The sequence below is a fragment of the Andrena cerasifolii genome, chromosome 11, assembly GCF_050908995.1.
Source record: "Andrena cerasifolii isolate SP2316 chromosome 11, iyAndCera1_principal, whole genome shotgun sequence".
Lineage (NCBI taxonomy): Eukaryota > Metazoa > Arthropoda > Insecta > Hymenoptera > Andrenidae > Andrena > Andrena cerasifolii.
In genome coordinates, this window is record NC_135128.1 from 9,367,819 (window position 1) to 9,386,379 (window position 18,561).

Consider the following 18,561-nt stretch of genomic DNA (forward strand, 5'->3'; position numbering starts at 1 on the left):
CGGAACGGTTTTGTAACAGGAGGGGACGGAAATCTTTAGTTATCTGATTTGGTGATCGTGTTGTTCGGGATGCTTTACTCAGAAGATATTGAAGTGTCTTTTGAGTGTAACTGAGACTAGAGATCAGTAACAACTGCCGAGAAAGAAATTATGAGCCGTTAAGTCTCTAAGTCCCCAAATAACCAAGTCCCAAAGCTTTCAAATCCCCAAATGATAAACTCCCAAAGGTTTCAAGTCCCTCGATAACAAATTCCCAAAGGTTTCAAATCCTCAAATGATAAACTCCCAAAGGTTTCAAGTCCCTAAATAACAAATTACCAAAGGTTTCAAATCCTCAAATTATAAACTCCCAAAGGTTTTAAGTCCCCAAATGACAAAGTCCCAAAATGACAAAGTCCCAAAGGTTTCAAGTCCCCTATTGACAAAGTCCCAAAGATTTCAAGTCCCCTATTGACAAAGTCCCAAAAGTTTCAAGTTCACAAATGGCAAAATCCCAAAGATTTCAAGTCCCCAGATCTTTAAGAATTCTTAAAACCCTGACTCCCCAACCCAACCCCGCAGTCTCTGAACCCCCAAATCTCCAGGTACACTTATTACCCCTCAATTTCGCCTGCCACAAAGCCAGTGCAATGCACCGAGATGACAAATTAGTGTGTCGACAACGCGGTTTCTCGGCATATTCACCCGCTAACCGCGAGCCTCGTATTTCACGATGCGAAACGGCGAGTCGTTCCCGCGCGTCTGCACCCGACCGTACACATCTACTGACGGCCAGCCGACTTTCCTCTTTTCACTTGCATCGCTCGCGACAATGACTCACGACGACCGCGTTCACCATTCCTGGCAGAAACTCGCGGCGAGTGCCGTAATCGTGTCCCCGTATGGAGTAGACAATTTATTAATTGTCCCCCGGTTGGTATCGAGCGCCTTCTCCGTCCGCGGCGCGTTCCTGCGAACGTCTCTCCGTCGGCCGTGCCTCTTTTGCGGCGCCCGTTTCGGCGGGCTCGCGTTGCGACACGCGCTTTCGACGATCGTCTGGAAGCTCTGCCAACGGGCAGGCCCCTCTCGTTTTCCCGATTTCCACGGCTGGTACCGCGGAAAGCCGCCTAATCTCTCGTTTCACAATAGACGCTGTCCACCGCGATATATCGAGCGTGATGAAACCGCTTTTCGCCCGACGCAGCGCCTCCCCGACGTATTATTAGACGGTCTGAGCATTTAATTACGGGATTCGTTACAGCGGGCGAAGTTGACGTTAACGTTGGCGGGAACGTTGCCAGGAAAAGGGACTCCGTAATCAGTCTGAGAGGTATAAATAGGGGAACGGAAGTGCCTCAGATTTGTTGGAAGTAATTGGGCAACGTTAATGCAGGGACGTGTGGCTGAGTTACCCAGTTACTGGCTTCCCGCGAACTATGAGCGGATACTCCGACGTTCTTGGGCATTTTACTGTAAGACCCTCTGTCGAAACCCTAGTCTATAGAATATTCACTATCATACTCGATAGTTAAACTGAATCATATCGCTATGAATGCCTGCTACCTTCCTGCTCAGACCTATTTCGTTGAATAGATATTCCCATGCATCGTACCATCTTGTGAAACTCATGAATATATTAGGTAACGGTCCCATACTCAACGTCAGGAAATCCCCATTCACAAGGTCTACCAGCAGAAGCTGTCACTCACCCGTCGACATGGTCAGAACTGCTCTTCACAGGCCCGTTAGCGAACTCGGGCGGTGGATCAGGCGTGTTGGGACTCAAAGGGCTGATGGGTCTCCTCGAGTTCTCTCCGAGGATGTCCTCGAAGTCGACCACAGGCGCTGTGCCGCGCACAGAAGCCTTCCTCACCAAGGAGGGCGACGAGAGTTTCTGATGTTTGATCATGTCTGACGTGGCGCCGTACGAGAACGGTTGGCTGGTCTGCCTGGCGTGATACGGTATATCCTCGTCGATATAATCGATATTTCCAGGCGGCGAGAAGGAGTCGGTCTGTTTCCTATACGACTCAGTGGACGACTCGGAGATCTTCCGATCTGGGGACGCGCGATAGTCGAACTCTTCCCTCCGGTGCTCGATCTTAGCTGGCTCTCTGTACTCGTTCTTCAGGGTGCTGTAGCTGCTGCTCGAGTTGTAGGGAGGGCTGGACTCTTTCCCGGCACCATAACTCCTGTACGAGTCCTTCAACGTGGAGTATGTCGATGGGGAATGGCTGCTTGGGTGACTGCTGTAGCTACGGGTCTCTTGAATGTACATCTTCTCGTTCCTGTCCGTTCTGTATTCCTCTGTCGGAGGATCTGGCATCGACTGTGGGCACAACAAAGGGAAATACGGTTACCCGGCGTCTTTGAATTCTAAATAAGGGTTTCTCTTGCAGTTTGGGTTTTTTTTTTAAGGAAATAGTTGCGTTTTCATGCTGGGATTCTTGGTGTAACCTAAACTTCAGCTGGATATTGATGATAATACATAGAGCGACCTACCTCAACAGTCAGCATCATATCATGAAGAAGCTTGTCGAGGTCTCCATGAGCCTGATTCTCTGGCTCTGCCTCGGGTGGGCTAGGTCGCTGTGGTGGAGCACTGCTGATGCCGCTGTCCATGGAAACTGTCAATGGTGAGCCACGGGCACCACCGGCAGCACCCTGGTGTACCACAGCGTACAAAGATCCATCTATGGGACCGCAGGTGTAACCCAATCCACGAGGTGACGTCTGAACGGAGGAGCTCGAAGGTGGCGGTGGTGATAATGGTGTTTCCCGTCCTTCTGAACAAAAATGTCACGATCGGATTAAGTTTCTCAGGGACTTTATCAATGCGTCGCGTTTTTCTTGGAGAAATGTTCTTGGGTTCTTAAGGATTCGATGATTTAGAGGTTTCAAGGCTCAGATACTTGAATAACTAAGTACTTGAAGACTCCACTTCTTTCCCCACCTAAGTCCCTCACTATTTCCTTCCTCCGTCCTGAATTTGTCGCAACTTCGATTCGCGTAATCGACCACAAAGCGCCACGGGACAAAGGGTCTCGTTAGAAAGGAAACAATCGGCTGTAAATCGTTGACCGATGAAGCTCCAGGAACTAATTGCAACGAGGGGGTTAAGAGCCGTCCAATCGATACACCGTCCTTCCTGCACCAAGAGCGTCGCGGCAATTTAACGCTAATCCGCGTTGTCATGTCACGCTTGAATAATTCACATGCCCGCGGTTGACGTAATCCCTGCGGTGGGTTTGCGCGCGAGCAGGGGAACGAAGAAAGTCGAAGTTCACGCTCGCCGGGCGAAGAGTGCGCGCGATGACAGTCGCCAGGAAGCTATGCAATCGAAGCTTTCATCTCGATCCCGAGAAATCTTTGTCACGTAACGCGACAGCTATCCCCAGGAACGAAATTCCCGGTGCGTCCTTTCCACTAGCGAACCATGAAAATACGTCTTCCAGGTGGTCGTGATTAGGGATTTCAAACCGGTAAATCGGTTTGAAGTTTTTTTTCACTGATAACGTAGTAGATGTCGACGGAATTATGCGCTACATTGCTATACATACAATTTTTACCGGTAATTCGCCAAATTTTTACCGGGAATTCGATAAATTACGTATTTCTCGATATTTACCGGTAAATTATGTATTTCTCGATATTTACCAGTAAATCGCGAGAAATTTGGCGAATTACCGGTAAAAATTTTAATACTACGTTATCAGTGAAAAAAGCTTCAAACTGATTTACCGATTTACCGGTTTGCAATCCCTAGTCGTGATCGAACTGTTAAATTGGATTCAACGCGAATGGAAAGATGAGCCCACGATTGTCATCCTCAATGAAACTTATTCCCAAGTGGCTCGCAGAATAATCGATGGGGGGCGACCGTATTTTTACTGCCTCCAATGAAATGGAAGATATACTTAGTACGTGGGAGCGATCTTTCGCGGAAAATTAGTCCTTTGATTGTAGCACTGCACGAGTCGATGAAATTTAAGATACGAGGGAGTAGAGTTGGTGTCACTCTGTAAATTTCACGTTAAAATTGAACTGCCTGTTGGTAATTAGCTGCCCCTCTGTTTCCCCGACAAAGTTCGAAGTAACACGAGCAAAATTAAAGTCGAAAATGGGAGCGAGACGGTTTCGCAACGGAAGTGCGCCCACAGAGAGGCCCTAAAACATGCCATTAGCCCCAAGTACGTGGTCTCGTTCTACGAAGACTCTTTATGCTCACGAAATCATACCCCCCGGATGTTCATGCGAGCTACGCAGCTTTTTGCTGAAATTTCTTTCCCCGGGCTAATCCTTTCGAAGGAACATGCCTTCCTTTATGCCACGGAATAGCACGCAGCACCAAAGTGGGTTCTTCTGCTAGAAACTGCCGTGTCTATGGCTGTTTTTAGTAGCGGAGTGAGAACAGGCTGCGTGGGCATCTTGACAACAAAATATGCGCGATTATGAATTCAAATTACTGGCTGGTTTAAAATTCCAAGGTGCCGCAAGGTGTATTTGGTTCTCCTTGATCGTGCTATTCTCGTTAGATGCTTGGAACAGCTGATTCATAAGTGGAAAATTCAAGGAAATTATCCATCTTTGGGGGTAAGAGGGTTCTTTAATAAGCAATAAACACGTATTTTTTTTTTAAACTCTTCAACATCTTGTCAACTCAAGTTTGCAGCGCTTATTGTACCATTAAACTTTCGTTTTAATTTTTTTTTGTCTTTGAGGTTAGTTTTCACACCCTTAAGGGAGTTCCGGGTTAAGAGGGAGTTTCCGAAATATTAATTTAAAACAGAATGGCGGCTATTTAAAGTTAAAATCCTGATTTTTTCCATTTTGTTTTAAATTAGTATTTCGGAAATTCCCTCCTTTAATCAGAGGATACATTAATATACTAACGAAACCTTTTTGGTTTTTTATTTTAGAGAATCTGGTTCCGAATGGCAGTGGCCACCGCAAAACCAAATTTTTAAAAAGGCTATTGGATGCCATTTGTTACTTTATTATAGTGCAAAAAGTTCTGTGAAAATATATGCTTCCACTTTTTCAAAAAAAAATTCACAAACATTCAGCTCTTTCCGGCCGCCTGACGAGGTATAACCCCTTACAGGACGTTGGGCACGAATGAAACATACCATTGTTCTCGTCTTGAGTCACTATAAACCCACCACAATGATTTCCAAAAGGATATAGCGGGTTCGCGGTGTTCCATTTAAGTTAAAAATCCCTTAAAACTCAATCGCTCAGAAATACTCCTCAGTGTCTATGACCCAATGCTTTCCTCTTCCACTTCCATAAAAAAAAACCAAAACAAAACTAGACTCTCTCTTACGAAACGTTCCCATATCTCCGCAGATTCCTAGTCGCAGCTCCCGCGATCCACTTTACTCGACCACTCGGTTCAATTTGCAAAAAGTGGAACAAATGGGCGCTGCCACTTAACGGTGACGCGCCAACGGGGTAAAGCTCCGCGAAGGACAAGCAGCGGAATCCGCAGAGCTCGGCGAGGTATCCCATCTGAATTCGATCCGCGTCGGTGTTATCTCCTCGGTGTATCACTCGCGCCAGGTATAAATCATTTTTTATTCAAGCGCTCCTCGCCGATTATACGCGCTAGGCAGAGGGAGCCAGCCAGTCTTGCTCATCAATGACGGCCAATCTAGCCCCGTCGGCAGATGGAACGCGTTTAACACCCGCGCGCGGAACGCAAACACTCGAGCCTCGCCGCGAACGGGCGGGCCTGTTGCGGTTGCTCGCCGACCGAGATCGAGCAGATATTGTTGCTGGTGTGCAGCCTCTTTAGCCGGCCGACGGGGAAGAGAGAGAATCTAAATGGCGCCGGGTATCGGGAGCGCGGCCGTTGAGTACGCGTCGAGCGTGAAAACCTAACGACTCGGTAAATCTCGCGGAGGATATTTGCGAAACGCGATAAGCAACAAGCTGTTATAACCGCTGATACCTTTATCGAGGCCGTCATACTTCGATTGGGGAATAAACACCGCGCGTATCTTAGGCGCATTCCACGGGGAACGCTTTTAACGCGAGGAAAGAGGTTCCGCGCGTTTCAGCTAGCCTTGAGCGCGGAGCTCGAGATGCAGTCGCACGCGGAGACTGACAGGTTCGTGGATGTTGACGAAGTAGACGATACCTCGAACCGATCGGGCAGGCCCACCTACGGAGGGACCACCCTGAACTTTTTCGAGGAACCAGGACAGCCTGAGGGCTGAATTTGGGGGTTCCGGTTGGTGTAATGAAAGGAGATCTCATCGACGTCGCCTGGAGGTGACGTCTTCGGGGAACGCCGGAGCTGCGTCCTCGGATCACGTGCGAGAAGGTGTTCATTATGCATTCCCCGGGGTTTAGATCGAAAATACTGTTTGCGGCTGGGATGAGATCAATTGGCAGCTCTGGGCCGCTTCTATAACCGTGAATTATATCAGACAGGATCACTGTGTTAACGTCATATTGGATTGCCTCTCTATTTGAGCGCGGAGTGGTGATCTATTAGGTTAACTGTGTAGTTGCAAATTTGCACAAGGAGGTAAATCAAACGCGCATAGTAGCCCTGAGCGGCCAATTGACTGTTCCCGTTGCGGTTATGAATGTTGCGATCAGTCAGGTATTTGCTTTAGTTTATTCTCAGATTAGAACCACGAGACGTCAAAATATTTTAAGAAACTTCACCAGGGTTATTCAGGCGCAAGGTGTCTCGAGTGAACTGGTATCAATTCTCTGCAATTGAGCTGAGCACATGTTGTAGTAAGAACGTAGAAAGAGCACCGGTCACCGTGGCGAGCACTGACACGATTACAGCCGAGTGAACCTATGATCGGCGAAGCGATCTACGACGAGCACTTAACGCGTGCAGGCTGCAGCTGCAACTGTGACTCTTCGTAGATCGTCCAAAGGATAGCGACGTCGCCGTCGGCCAATAGTCGCTCACGATTCCCGCGGATTTATTGCGCCAAATGATACGTCCACGCAACGATACATTTCTGCACGGCGCGTCTGTTATTGCGGCTGCTCGCCGTCTCCTTTTGCATCCGCGTGCATCGACGAAAATACCAAACAGAGCCAAGGACGGGATCGATCGACCGAGACTTATTGTGCCGTCGCATGCCCACCGAACTAGTCTCAATTCGCGAGTGAAAATCAGATAAGAATCGATCGTTCCTGTCAATGATCACGCGCCAATCTGCTCGCTGCCTCGAAACAATGGGATAAAATTCGGGGGGTGGTTTCACCCTCTGAATATGCAAACGGGGCAAGATGAAACACACGTAGAATTTGTTATTTTTTCGGTCGTCTAAATTCTCTAAAGCATATCTAAAAACCGAAACAATCGCAGGCGGAAACCTGAAAGCCTCTCCTCGTCAGAGTTACTCAACTAAGGATTTGAAGAAATTATATTCGAAGGAATTAATTCACTGGACGAGAAGCTGAATAAAGGGTGTATCATAGAACGATGGTCCCTGTGCATGAATTACATAAAAAAGTGTCGTAAGACATATCGATTTAAGAATAAGGAACTGTAAATATCCTCTAAATGTTCCACCGCACTCAATTCCAGCGAAATACCCCCTCCACTGGAAGAATCTTAAGAAAGAAGCCAGTGGTGGTATCAGCGAGTGATTTGCGGCGCGCCCCATTAAATCGGGTTAATAGAGGAAGCGATAAACCGTATCTTCCCTCAGACCCATGAGAAGCGGGATAAAACGTTCCCAAGCCACGCGCGTCGGAAGTGGTCGAAGGAATGATCGTTTTCACGAGCGCCGTGGCGTCATAAACAATTGCACTTAAACATGGTGCTGGCGCACTCGTTGCAGAGCTGGCCTAAGTAAACGATGGAATTAATGGTGGACCAACAACGAGCCTCCTCAAGCGCACCCAACAGGACACTTCGCCTAACGACCGCGATCTAATTTCATTTCGCACTCCTTAATGCCCCTAATATGCGCATTTTATGCGCTCGTGGCTGAGAAGCATGCATGCGAAACATTCCACGGAGATCCGCGAGAAATACCGTAGGTACTTTCCGGAGTGCTCGAGGATTATGAAGAACACCGTGCAACCCCATTACTTTGATTTTGTATCAGATGCTCCCGGGGGCGCTGCGTCTCCATGAGACACAGATTTTGCAGAGGAAGGTTCGTAGGACGAGATTACAAGCTCCTCCGTCCGACACACCCAAACTTTGAATCCCCGCTGCACGTTCCCCGACGCAATGACTTCATCCGTCCGATTCGTTTCACGCTGTTTAACGATCTGACGCGCGCATCTTTACGGCACGCGGGGTAGCTATCCAGGCGTCGCTGGGCGCCATATTTTCCGCGCGAGGGAGCGACGGAATCCACTGAAACGAGGCGATACGTTTTATCATCGTTAATATCATCTGGCGCTCTCGGTCTCCTCCCTCTTCCTCTGGCCAGCGCTGATTTCTCGAATCCGCGCGCGTGCACCGGGTTATACGCGTATTAATAAACGAGGATCGCGGTCCGCCCGTCGAGGTGAATATGGTAATTAGATTCTCTGGCGGGGACGTCATCGCTTCAGCCGGTTCTCCCTTCTTTCTCCCTTCTCCCCCCCGAGTCGCGGTTCGGTTCTTCATTTTCCTCCCTTCCGCTGGCGCCCTTCTTCCTCCTCTCCATTCACAGAAGGATGCAGATTACGCGACGGCTTATGGTAGTAAAATTCGCGATCGACCGGTTTCTATTCATACGATCGCGGCAACTGGGGCCCCCTCGTCGTCTTTCGGAGGCAGGGAGAACCGGCCCCCTCCGGAGGAAGAAGAAGCGGCGAGACGTCGCGAAACGGAGAAAGAGAAAGGGAGACGGTGCGGACGAATTACTCGTTTGACGGCCTTATAGAGATTCATGGGACGCCGATGGGAAGTGGGCACCCAGCCAGACGGAATATACCTTCTTCGGGGCACAGAAACAAGAATGAAGCGGGGGCGTGGTGGCTCCAGAGAACTGCGCGTGCCTTCTATACCTCGCATTATTCAAAGACCAAGATGAAATCCCTGAATAATTAAAAAATTCAATATTCCCACAACAATTCGAAGTACAGTAGAACTTTAGACTGACAGCACACAACGTTACATCACATTCGAAGGTTCGCAAAAAGTACGGCGCAATGATTCATCAAAATCAAGTCTTTACAAAATTATTTACATTAAAGATAGGATTAGTTCACCTCAGGTGGCAAGCAAGATCGCAGTCGGATGAGGTCGCAGCTGCCACTGGTGGGTACAGTCGAAGGTGGACCGAAATCTCTGCTGAGAATCAATCCCGTAGATCACCGAGTAGAAGAGGCACGGAGATATCGCCGGGGAAAGCTGTGCAGGTCCAGAGTAACGCGCGAGAGACGAAACGCGCGCGCTCCGCTCACCGGGAGCACAGAAACGGCACTGTACGTTGCAAATGCTGCACGGATGCTGATCACTAACCACCACCACCGCCGTCATCGCGATCAGCATCAACCACCACCACCGGCTACGTCATCGCCGTCGTTCACCAGCGCACCGACGGCTGCCAGGCTCCTATCGTCATCGTCATTGGAGGCAGGCCTCGTTTCTTCCTACGCGAGAAGCCGCCGCGGCGAACTTTTCGGTTCTGCCTTCGCACCGACCGGCGAACCAGCACGTACCCACGCGCACAGAAGCGTGAAACGATGCGTGTCGCAAGCTTCTTGCTCGCGGAGCGGCGTGCTCCGAAAGCTTCCGTGTGCGTGTCCTTCTCTCCCTGCGCGCAATTATGAATTAACGTCGATCGCATCTGCGGGTGTAATAAACTCATGACCGGGGAGCACGAAGGTGTTGGTGCCTTTTGACACGGTTATTGACGGACAGCGTCTGTCTGGTGACTTATATCACGCGGACTTTAATGAGGCCCCTTGGATGTCGCTGTCTCCTTGCCAGCTCTGTCAGATATCTTCAGAGTGACGCTGCAATTAGTAGTACGGAAAGACCTGACTTTTTCTGAGAATAAACGTCCTCTCGACGATTCTAGGTGCTTCTAGAATAGAAGCTCTTAAATTTTCTATAAATCGAGGCATTCGGAGCAACCCACTAACCCACCAAAGCCGACCACCCCACGTTGAAGGAAAATTATTTTTTCCTATTAGAATACATTACTGCTACTAACTCAATTTCACAGAAAAAATGTGGGTTAGTCAGTTTTTGCTGTCATTGCCTGAATTCTAGGTAGAATACTTGATCGTCTCTGTTGACTCGGATCTAGACTCATCTTCTCTCATCCGTCGCTTCTCTAAGAGCCCCCGTTCACGTGGTTCGTAGTTCCTGACCTACGTAAGCGTGTGCGAGCCAGTCGCGTGTACTTTCGAAGCGGGTATTGCGTGTCCGCGATGGCCCCTCTACTCATTCGACTGGCCTCCAGTCTCCAGTCCTTCTACGGCAACACTCCGCTCAGCACGACCTGGCTTCAGCGTTGTCCTCGCCGTTGGTCGATCGCTGGTATCGATATTTCGTGCGTGCACGCGGTAGAAACGCGCCGCCTGGGCCGAGCCTACCAAGGAAACGGTACTCTCAACGTGCTCGAGCGACTGAATTCGGTACTTCGCTCTGCGCTCTGTCGCGGAACGTGGTGACGAGCTGTTTTCGTGCAGCGTGTCCGCTACCACGCGGTCACCGCATCAACAATGGGCTCAGAGGCCGAAAGCGCTGCTGAAGATGCGCCGAACGTGCGCTCCGACGTTGCAGAGGAGAATATTGAAACTGTCAGAGCAAACATGAGTGAAAGTCCGCTCGTTTTCAGGGTAATCGGAATCGTGACTCTGAGATTGATCCTCGCAAGTTGTTAGACCACTTAGCATATTGTGGGAAGGCGCATCTGTGCGCAAATTATACCTCAGGTTCTACGTTCTCGTTAGCACTCCGACAAATTAATATTATCCAACCGTTCACGAGTAACGCTTGGTATACCATCCGCGACCATGATGACTGCTGTGTTAACACTGTTTCGTCGGGCTCTATAAATCATTTCAGGCTCGCGCACGGACACGGGCAGACCATTCCCAGAGAATATTTCATGCGATACGAAAATGGCCGCAACTGTGGAAACTGGGTCAAGTAGAACATCTATTTATACCAACTGTTTTTATTATTTTTTACGCGCCGTGGCCACTCAAGAAGTGGCACTGCGAGTGCATTCTGCGCGTAGGAGCCGCAGAAACTGTATTTCTAGATGCCAGCATGTGAAACTCTGCAAAATTCCTCAGCTCCTTAAATTCAGATCCTCGATTCTCGATATCCCGAGACTGCAAGATTTTTAGATCCACTTTGCTCGCGTCACCGCACGGGACACTTCGATACTTCACTCAGAAGGCTTCGATACTTCACTCAGAAGGTCCTAGATCCATCCGGGATGAAGCATACACCTGTCTAAAGCGAAGTCCGTTTCCTTTATTCCTTGAAGCATCCAATTCTAAGAACTTCGTTTCAAATCTCCGCGTCCTGAGGTCTAAGATTACGATCTTCCTAAGATCTCGGGACTAAGCGCTTCGCTCCCGTGCAAAACGGAGAATAATCGAGCCGGCTGCAATGGTCGTCAACTTTCAGCGCACGTAAGCACAATCGTGTCCGCTCGAATGCGCGGCTTGTAGTTACATATCGCGTTGCGGTGCGCGCCGTTTTAATCGAGATCCGTGCAAATCGCCGCGGAGACCGGTAGCGCCTCCGTGCAAATGAATGGCCGGCAATTAATAATTCATCATCCACCGGCGCGATTGCGCGCGATGAAAGGCCGCGCGCCGGCTAAGAACGAGTAGGTATCCTGCCGGCTGTTGCACGCTCGATGCGTGCACGCTTGCAAAGGACACGTGCCGTAACGCGTAATACGCATCTATGCGGGCTGGTTCAGGCTGGGGAATGTGCGCTTGATCGTGGCGCGCGATGCCTGCTAATTGTACAGGACCGGACAATAGTGGAGTAATTATATCTCCATCGCTGTACACATATCCATCTCGTCCGCAGGTTTCGTAACGTCCACCCTCTTCTGCTCGAACTAACAATTCTTCTGGGCGATAAAATCCTGTATTCCTCTCGAAATGATGTTCCCATTTGCGCAGCAGCTCGTGACAGTTCCTAGCGTTAATGCTTCCTCGGGGGACGTAGCTAACGATACGTGGATTCTAAATTGCCCTATTACGCAAGGTGACCGTTTCGATTGGGGGCGAGTTGACTTCGCCGAGGTTGGTGCAGATTGTTCTGGTCAGCAGTGACTTTTCGGCGGGATTATTTCGCAGAATCTTTTCTCTGCCCTCGCTATTCGAAGAGATGTTTCTTCGCGAAGGAACTGATCAGAATAGCAATGGTATACAATGTAGCAACAGCTTCCAATCATAGTCTAATATTATCCAGCCTCGCCAGAGATCGCGTAATTCGAGATGCTGCATCGAGATTGCGGCTTTAAAATACGCGTGCCGCGGGGTAGAAACAGCGCGTGTAAGTCTCCAGTCCGTGTCAAGTACGCCAGCACGCATTCGCGAGAATCATACGTGACACTCGTAACGATCGCCAATCACGTTCACCGTCGTGCTCGATTCGTGCACGCGTGGCCACTCCAGTCGTCATACAGATCTGTGTTAAATAAGTGCAGGACGAGCCAGATCGCCGGTAGCCTAATAATAGTCCGGCCTGGAGCAGAGGTCAGACCGCATAACGGGCTCATATGTCACGCGAAATTTACATAAATGCACCGCGCACGGTAACTAGATCGCTGATGAGCACGATCATTGCGTGTTGCTTGTGCACGCGGAATTGCAAGGTGGCCGCGTCAACTTCTAGCTCTGTACTTTCGTAACCGCAGCATCGTCGATCACATGCAACGTTCTCGAATGGCCACGGATTGCTTTCACTCGGATGTCCAAGGGACTTTGGCACTGGGACTATGGGTATCCTGCGAATTTCAATAGTTCTACCAGTTCGAATGCTCCCAGGCTGCAAATTCCAACGCTTCCAAAGTTTAAGGCACAACGATTCAATTCTAGTAGTTTGGAAAATACGATTATTGGCGTGAAGTTCAAGATACAATGGCTAAGTTGCCGTAGTTTAAAAGTATGATCACTGGAGCTTCTGCGTCGCGAACTTCTGAACTTCACGGTACGAGCGTTCGCTGCTAATAGTTCAGAGAGTTCAATGGCTAGAGTTCTAGCTCCCAGTTTTTAGGCACTTGAATACTAATTACTCTCTTCAAGGCTTTCTTTGAGAAGTGACGAGTACGGGTGAAGGGTAAGTGGAAATAGGGAATGTCACAGAACAGCTTTATCGAGAAAATTAAGGGGCTTGTTCCACTGCACAGTGGACATTACCTGCTTTTAACCAGTGTACCAAAACTTTAACGTTATCTTACGGGGGCTTTCGAACTTTATAACCCTTTGTGATTCGACAGTTCTGTAGTCCCAGTTGCCAAAAATGGACATTCCTCCTTTTTCCTCTTACCCTTCAAGCGAGGACAGAGGAGGAGAAAGAGAACCTCTTGGAAGATTCTCAAATGCAGCCTTTCCAGAGTCTACGTGCACTGTCATATCGACACCTGTACTATAAACCCACTGCATATCAAAATCCCCAACGACTTTCTTATCTCACCAATTAATATCTCGATCATTCATCACACTGCCCACTGAATGGCGACGTGTGGTACAATTTCGTCGACACAAGAAGGCTTCCCAAAGCTGCTGGCTAGATCAGCCGGGCGAAATATCGCGATATCTCGATTATCAAAAATCGTAACCGGCCGCGTGTATGATTCATCGTCGGTAAATCCAGATCGTTGTTGTTGTTCCACTGCCACCAGCTCGCGCCCGTCCGAGCGTATCGTGGCTATTTCTACTGTCGGCCAGTGACGAGGACAGAACGAAAAGTTGGTCAGCCACCGTTGGCGCGAGTGGTAGTGGTATTCCTAGGTAGCGGATCTGGGACAAGGACGCGTGCACGAATCGTGCGTAAGGCGACCAGCCGACACGCGATGCGAAGACGAAACCTACCAGGAAACGGATCCGGATCCTACCCTCTGCCCGATACAAATGAACGCAGCTGCGATATTGCCGCGAAATTGCTAGGATAAATCACAGGGCCAGCAACTAGATACGAGACTTTCATTGTGAACCAACTGCACCGTTCCACACTGAATTTCAACTGACCCCATATCTCTTTTAAGTTTATGGGATATATCCACACGCTTCTACCTTATTCATTGGGGACGGGAATTGCAGTGCGCGATTGGGATTCTTGCAAGATTAACACGTTCCGACCATAGCGACAACTATAATAAAGAAAATAAACCTTAGTTTTTCAGTTTGATCGGAAAAGAATTTTTTGAAGAAGCTAGCACCGACTATGTACGTATGCGATAAACAAAGCTAAAAAAATTCTGAGTATTACTTCAAACATATCTTAATATGTAGGCAAAACGTCAGAGAGTATAAACTTATAGCTTTTGTTAAATAAATTCTCGAAGATGGCGTTGCGAAACGGGCAGTTACACTAGAGTTTTGTGGATGTCAGTCGACAGCCTTCTTAGTTCTCTCCTGCTACGTCCAAACATCTATTTCCCCGTCTCGTTTATTCCGCGAAAGCCATTTGGATCCTCTAAACATTATTCTTGGGATCCATGGAGGATCAATTCGTGAAGATTTAAGTGGCGGCGTGGGTATCATTGGAAACAAACGTACGGGCGGATTTTGTGGCAGGGACGGGCACAGACGCATTCTTCCTATCATTTCGCGTGATGCATTGGTACCAAACGAATGCCTCCGTTCCGACAGGATTTATTTTTATCCCTCTGTGGAGGGACAAAGCGCGGGCGCTGCACGCTGACTCTCAAAAATCGTTTCCACGGCTCGACCTCAGCCTTTTGTTCGGTCCCTGTCGAAGAAATTGCGCGGCAGAAACAGAAGAGAAAACCTTCGCCGTCCACGGCCTGGCGAGAGGCAGAGAGAATGAGAGAACGGGGGTGGGGACAGAGAGAAAACAGAGACAACAGGCCATTGTCTTGTCCCTGGGTCGTACGTCTTCCTGCTGTTACGTCACCATTGTTTACTCCAACCCCGAGCACAATCTCTGCTCCATTCCTTTTCTACTTTTATATTTCGTCACTTCGATACCCATTGTGCAAACGATTCGCCCTTTTATGGCGGGCTTTAACTAATAGGGCACAGGGGTGACTTTGCCACCGTGGCCCATCGAATTCTGCAGGTAGAACTCTGGATACTCGAGTATGGAGCAATTAGTGAGGAAGACAGGGAATTAGTCACCGCTCCTTGGAAACGAACTGAATATCTCATCCACTGACAGGATATTAATAACCACTTCTACAGACCTCAAATTTCAAAACACTGTAAGCTCCAAAAATCAAATTCTATATTATATTTTCCGATATAAAAATATTTTTCTCATTTTGCCACTTACAGTGTGTTCTACGAGGACTCTTTAATTCTGCGGAGAATACAGAGGGTGACCAAATTATTATACTCAAAACATTTTCATCAAAATCTGTGAAAGTCGTGGCTGTAATTAAAGTAGCAATGCATGAATTATTATTGCTTTTTCATTTACTGATTAGCTGCAACATTATGCTCAAAACATTTTCATCAAAATCTGTGAAAGTCGTGGCTGTAATTAAAGTAGCAATGCATGAATTATTATTGTTTTTTCATTTATTGATTAGCTACAACATCTGGCAATATTGTGAATTATTTTCCACATATAAATCTCATTTGTTTTTGAAAAGGTGGGGATAAAATTATTACAGATAGGACAGAAATAATAAAGAATATCATTAGAGTATGACAGAATATTCCAAAACTGCAGGAAGTAGCCACAGAATGCATTGAAAGCATGCCACGCCGAATCCAAGCCGTCATAAAAACTAAAGGCGCAGTCACCAAATATTGATACTTGTATTTCTCGAACAAAATAGACTTAAACCCATATACCTAAATGTATTTAATTTGCATTCTTAAATACATATACTAGTATTAAAAAATAATATTATAACATTAAAAGCGAGACATCTATTTCATTCCATCGCTTAAACTTACAGAATCTCAAACCTTTTTGTTCGAGTATAATAATTTGTCCACCCACTGTAGCAATGTTAGGTGCTTTTAAAGAATATGCGATTTCTTTCGTCTACTATTTAATTCTCAATAAGAATCTACTATATCCATGCTCCAAACGAGTCGTGCTGGCTGCAATATCCCAGCAGTCTAAACGCCTGGCAAAGGTCAGGATTGCAACGGCTGGGACAACAAATTGAAAGCGGCGAGGGAAGGCAGAGAGCCTGACAGATCGCGTTGCCCCTCTAAAGAAATATTACCATCGGCAAATGGTGCAAACAGTCGAACAGCGGGGGACTAGAAATCGCGGAGAAAACCCGACGTAATTATGACATTCTACTCGATAATATCTCGACGCGTCCCTCGCAAGTGTCCATCGCGGTGAAATCTTTCGCGCCGTGAACGGAAGTGGTTCGTATCCGCGTCGGGTTCCATACGCGGCTCGTTTTTCCAAAGATTACCGTCGGTTTACACCTTCCGAGAACAGACTTTCCTGCGCTCCATGTCGTTTCTCGGAGGGACAGTAGCTGCGAGAGTCTGGTTTACCTGTTTTGGATTCGAAGCCTCTGTTCTCGGCGCGACTCCCCTCTGAGCGACTTAAATTCGATACTCGCGATGGAAATGTAAGAGAGAAGATGAATAATCCTGATCAAAATTCACGTACAAGGAAATCCTATCCATCCTGCTTCTGAGTCGACAGAGACTTAGTCCCCGCTGTCGATTCTTTGGACTGAGACGGGAGTAGAATATTTCTCTTACTGTGTATGCGATCCGCCTCTTTCTACCACCTTCCAAGAACTCCGAGCTCCCTCGCCGCCGGACCGGGGCAGACGAAATCGTTTTCGAATCGAAGCTGCGATCAGATTGCACAAGCAAGCCCGCCATAAAACGGAAACAAAGCGCGCACCGGCTGGCCGGCGCGAACGTAAACAGAATCTCGCGCACAATTGCCCGTTGGAAAATCAGGGGATCGGCCCGAGACGTGGAGCGGCGTAGAATCGCGCGGAAACTATTAAGCAGCGTCTCGTTTCGACGCGTCCCGACGCCCAAGAATAAACCGACGTCCTCCCCACCGCCGAAACCACCTTCTATAAATCCCCGTCCCCCTTCGTCGACCAACTTTCAAACCATTCGCTACCTGGTTAACGAGATTTTGCAATTCGAGGAGAGTAATCCTGTAAGGAGATCGGCGACGAGCGCGGTGTACACTATTTCGCCGTGTGTGGGTGAAAAGACTGGCCGCGAAAGTAATCAAGACTTAAAGTGGTTACAAGTGATCCAAGTTCCCTTGGTCCACGAGTTTTATCGCCCCCCTTTCCTCGGTATTCATCGACGACCCGCTTTCAATACGAAAGTTTATCGCCGGGACGGAGTTACCGAAAGGCGATCGTTTTCTATAAATTCGTGGGTCGCCGCCCGAGCGGAAGAAATTTAACGATCGCTTCCTTCGCCGTATATTTCAGCCGGGAACAGGGCCCGGGGGTTGAAGATTCTCTTTAAAGATAGCTGAGAGAAGGATGTGTCAAGAAAGGTAGCTGCAAGAAAGGGGAGAAAAGGAATGGAGAATATAGGACAAGAATCCTTTGAGGGGTAGTAAATAAGGCGGAGCTTCACTGGAGATTGTTTAAGTTTTTGCTGTAAGCGGTGGATATCTTTATTCGGACGGTGATTGCTATTATCCTTTGATTATTCAGTGCCTCTAATTGCTTTAAATCGACTACGGAACTCCGGCGAGGAGGGTGGGAAAGTATGGGAATGGTCGGGGACAAGGAACCGGGTGGGGCGAGGGAGGAAATGAAAGGGGACGCTCGTAATAATCGCCCGCGGTGCGAAAAACACTGTTCCAAAGAGCACAGCTCACCGTTTCCTCCTTGATTCAAGGGGCGTGCTCTTAATTTTAGATTTCCACGTTGCCATAAGGTGCGACCCCTCCCACTTCCTCGGCACCGTTCCCGTGGACCCAAGTGGAGCGGGAGAAATTGATAGAGCAGATGTAATAAAAGTTGGCGGGGCAGAGAAACACCACCTGGAGGACAAATCTCTTTGAGGGCACTTTGCGTCCACGACCCATTCGGGGAAATGAAATAAGTGTTTGTGAAATTGAGAAACTTCCTTGAAAATAGGGAAGTGCTTGGAAACAAGTAAATGACATAAATGTAGGACTGTGCGTTAGAAAATGTTCGCCTTATTGGGTCGTTTCTCAGTTCCACTCGTTTAATTAAATTTATTCCCCTGCTTTTATTCGGTGATCGTGCGAGCGGACTAATATTGTCACAAGTACCGTCGACTCTCGATGATCCGAAGACATGGAGGAATTGGTACGAAAGGAACGTTATTCTGTCGACGTCTGGCGTAAAAAGTTTTCGTGTTGGCTCGTCCGTCACGTAGCTCATCAGGTCGTTAAAGTTGATCGTTCGTGAAGACAGAACGACGCTCTTGGAATCTTTTTTTCTATCGCGTGGGTGCACCGTGTGGGCTCCAATAATGTGTACTATTTTACTCCTCAAGGTT

At 48.2% G+C, this 18,561-nt stretch overlaps 1 protein-coding gene across 13 annotated transcripts in view; it reads right to left on the minus strand.

Annotated features, from left to right (window-relative positions):
* The window catches only part of By (focal adhesion protein tensin), a 159,559-nt gene that overhangs the window by 10,964 nt on the left and 130,034 nt on the right, over positions 1-18,561 (minus strand). For 12 of the 13 annotated variants that reach the window (XM_076823282.1, XM_076823277.1, XM_076823272.1 and 9 more), the window contains 2 exons: positions 2,482-2,765; positions 1,689-2,308 (listed from right to left, as the gene is read on the minus strand). In XM_076823282.1, coding sequence (XP_076679397.1) covers positions 1,689-2,308; positions 2,482-2,765 — 904 coding nt within the window. The remainder of the gene's footprint in view (positions 1-1,688; positions 2,309-2,481; positions 2,766-18,561) is intronic. The other variant, XM_076823271.1, reaches the window with a different exon arrangement.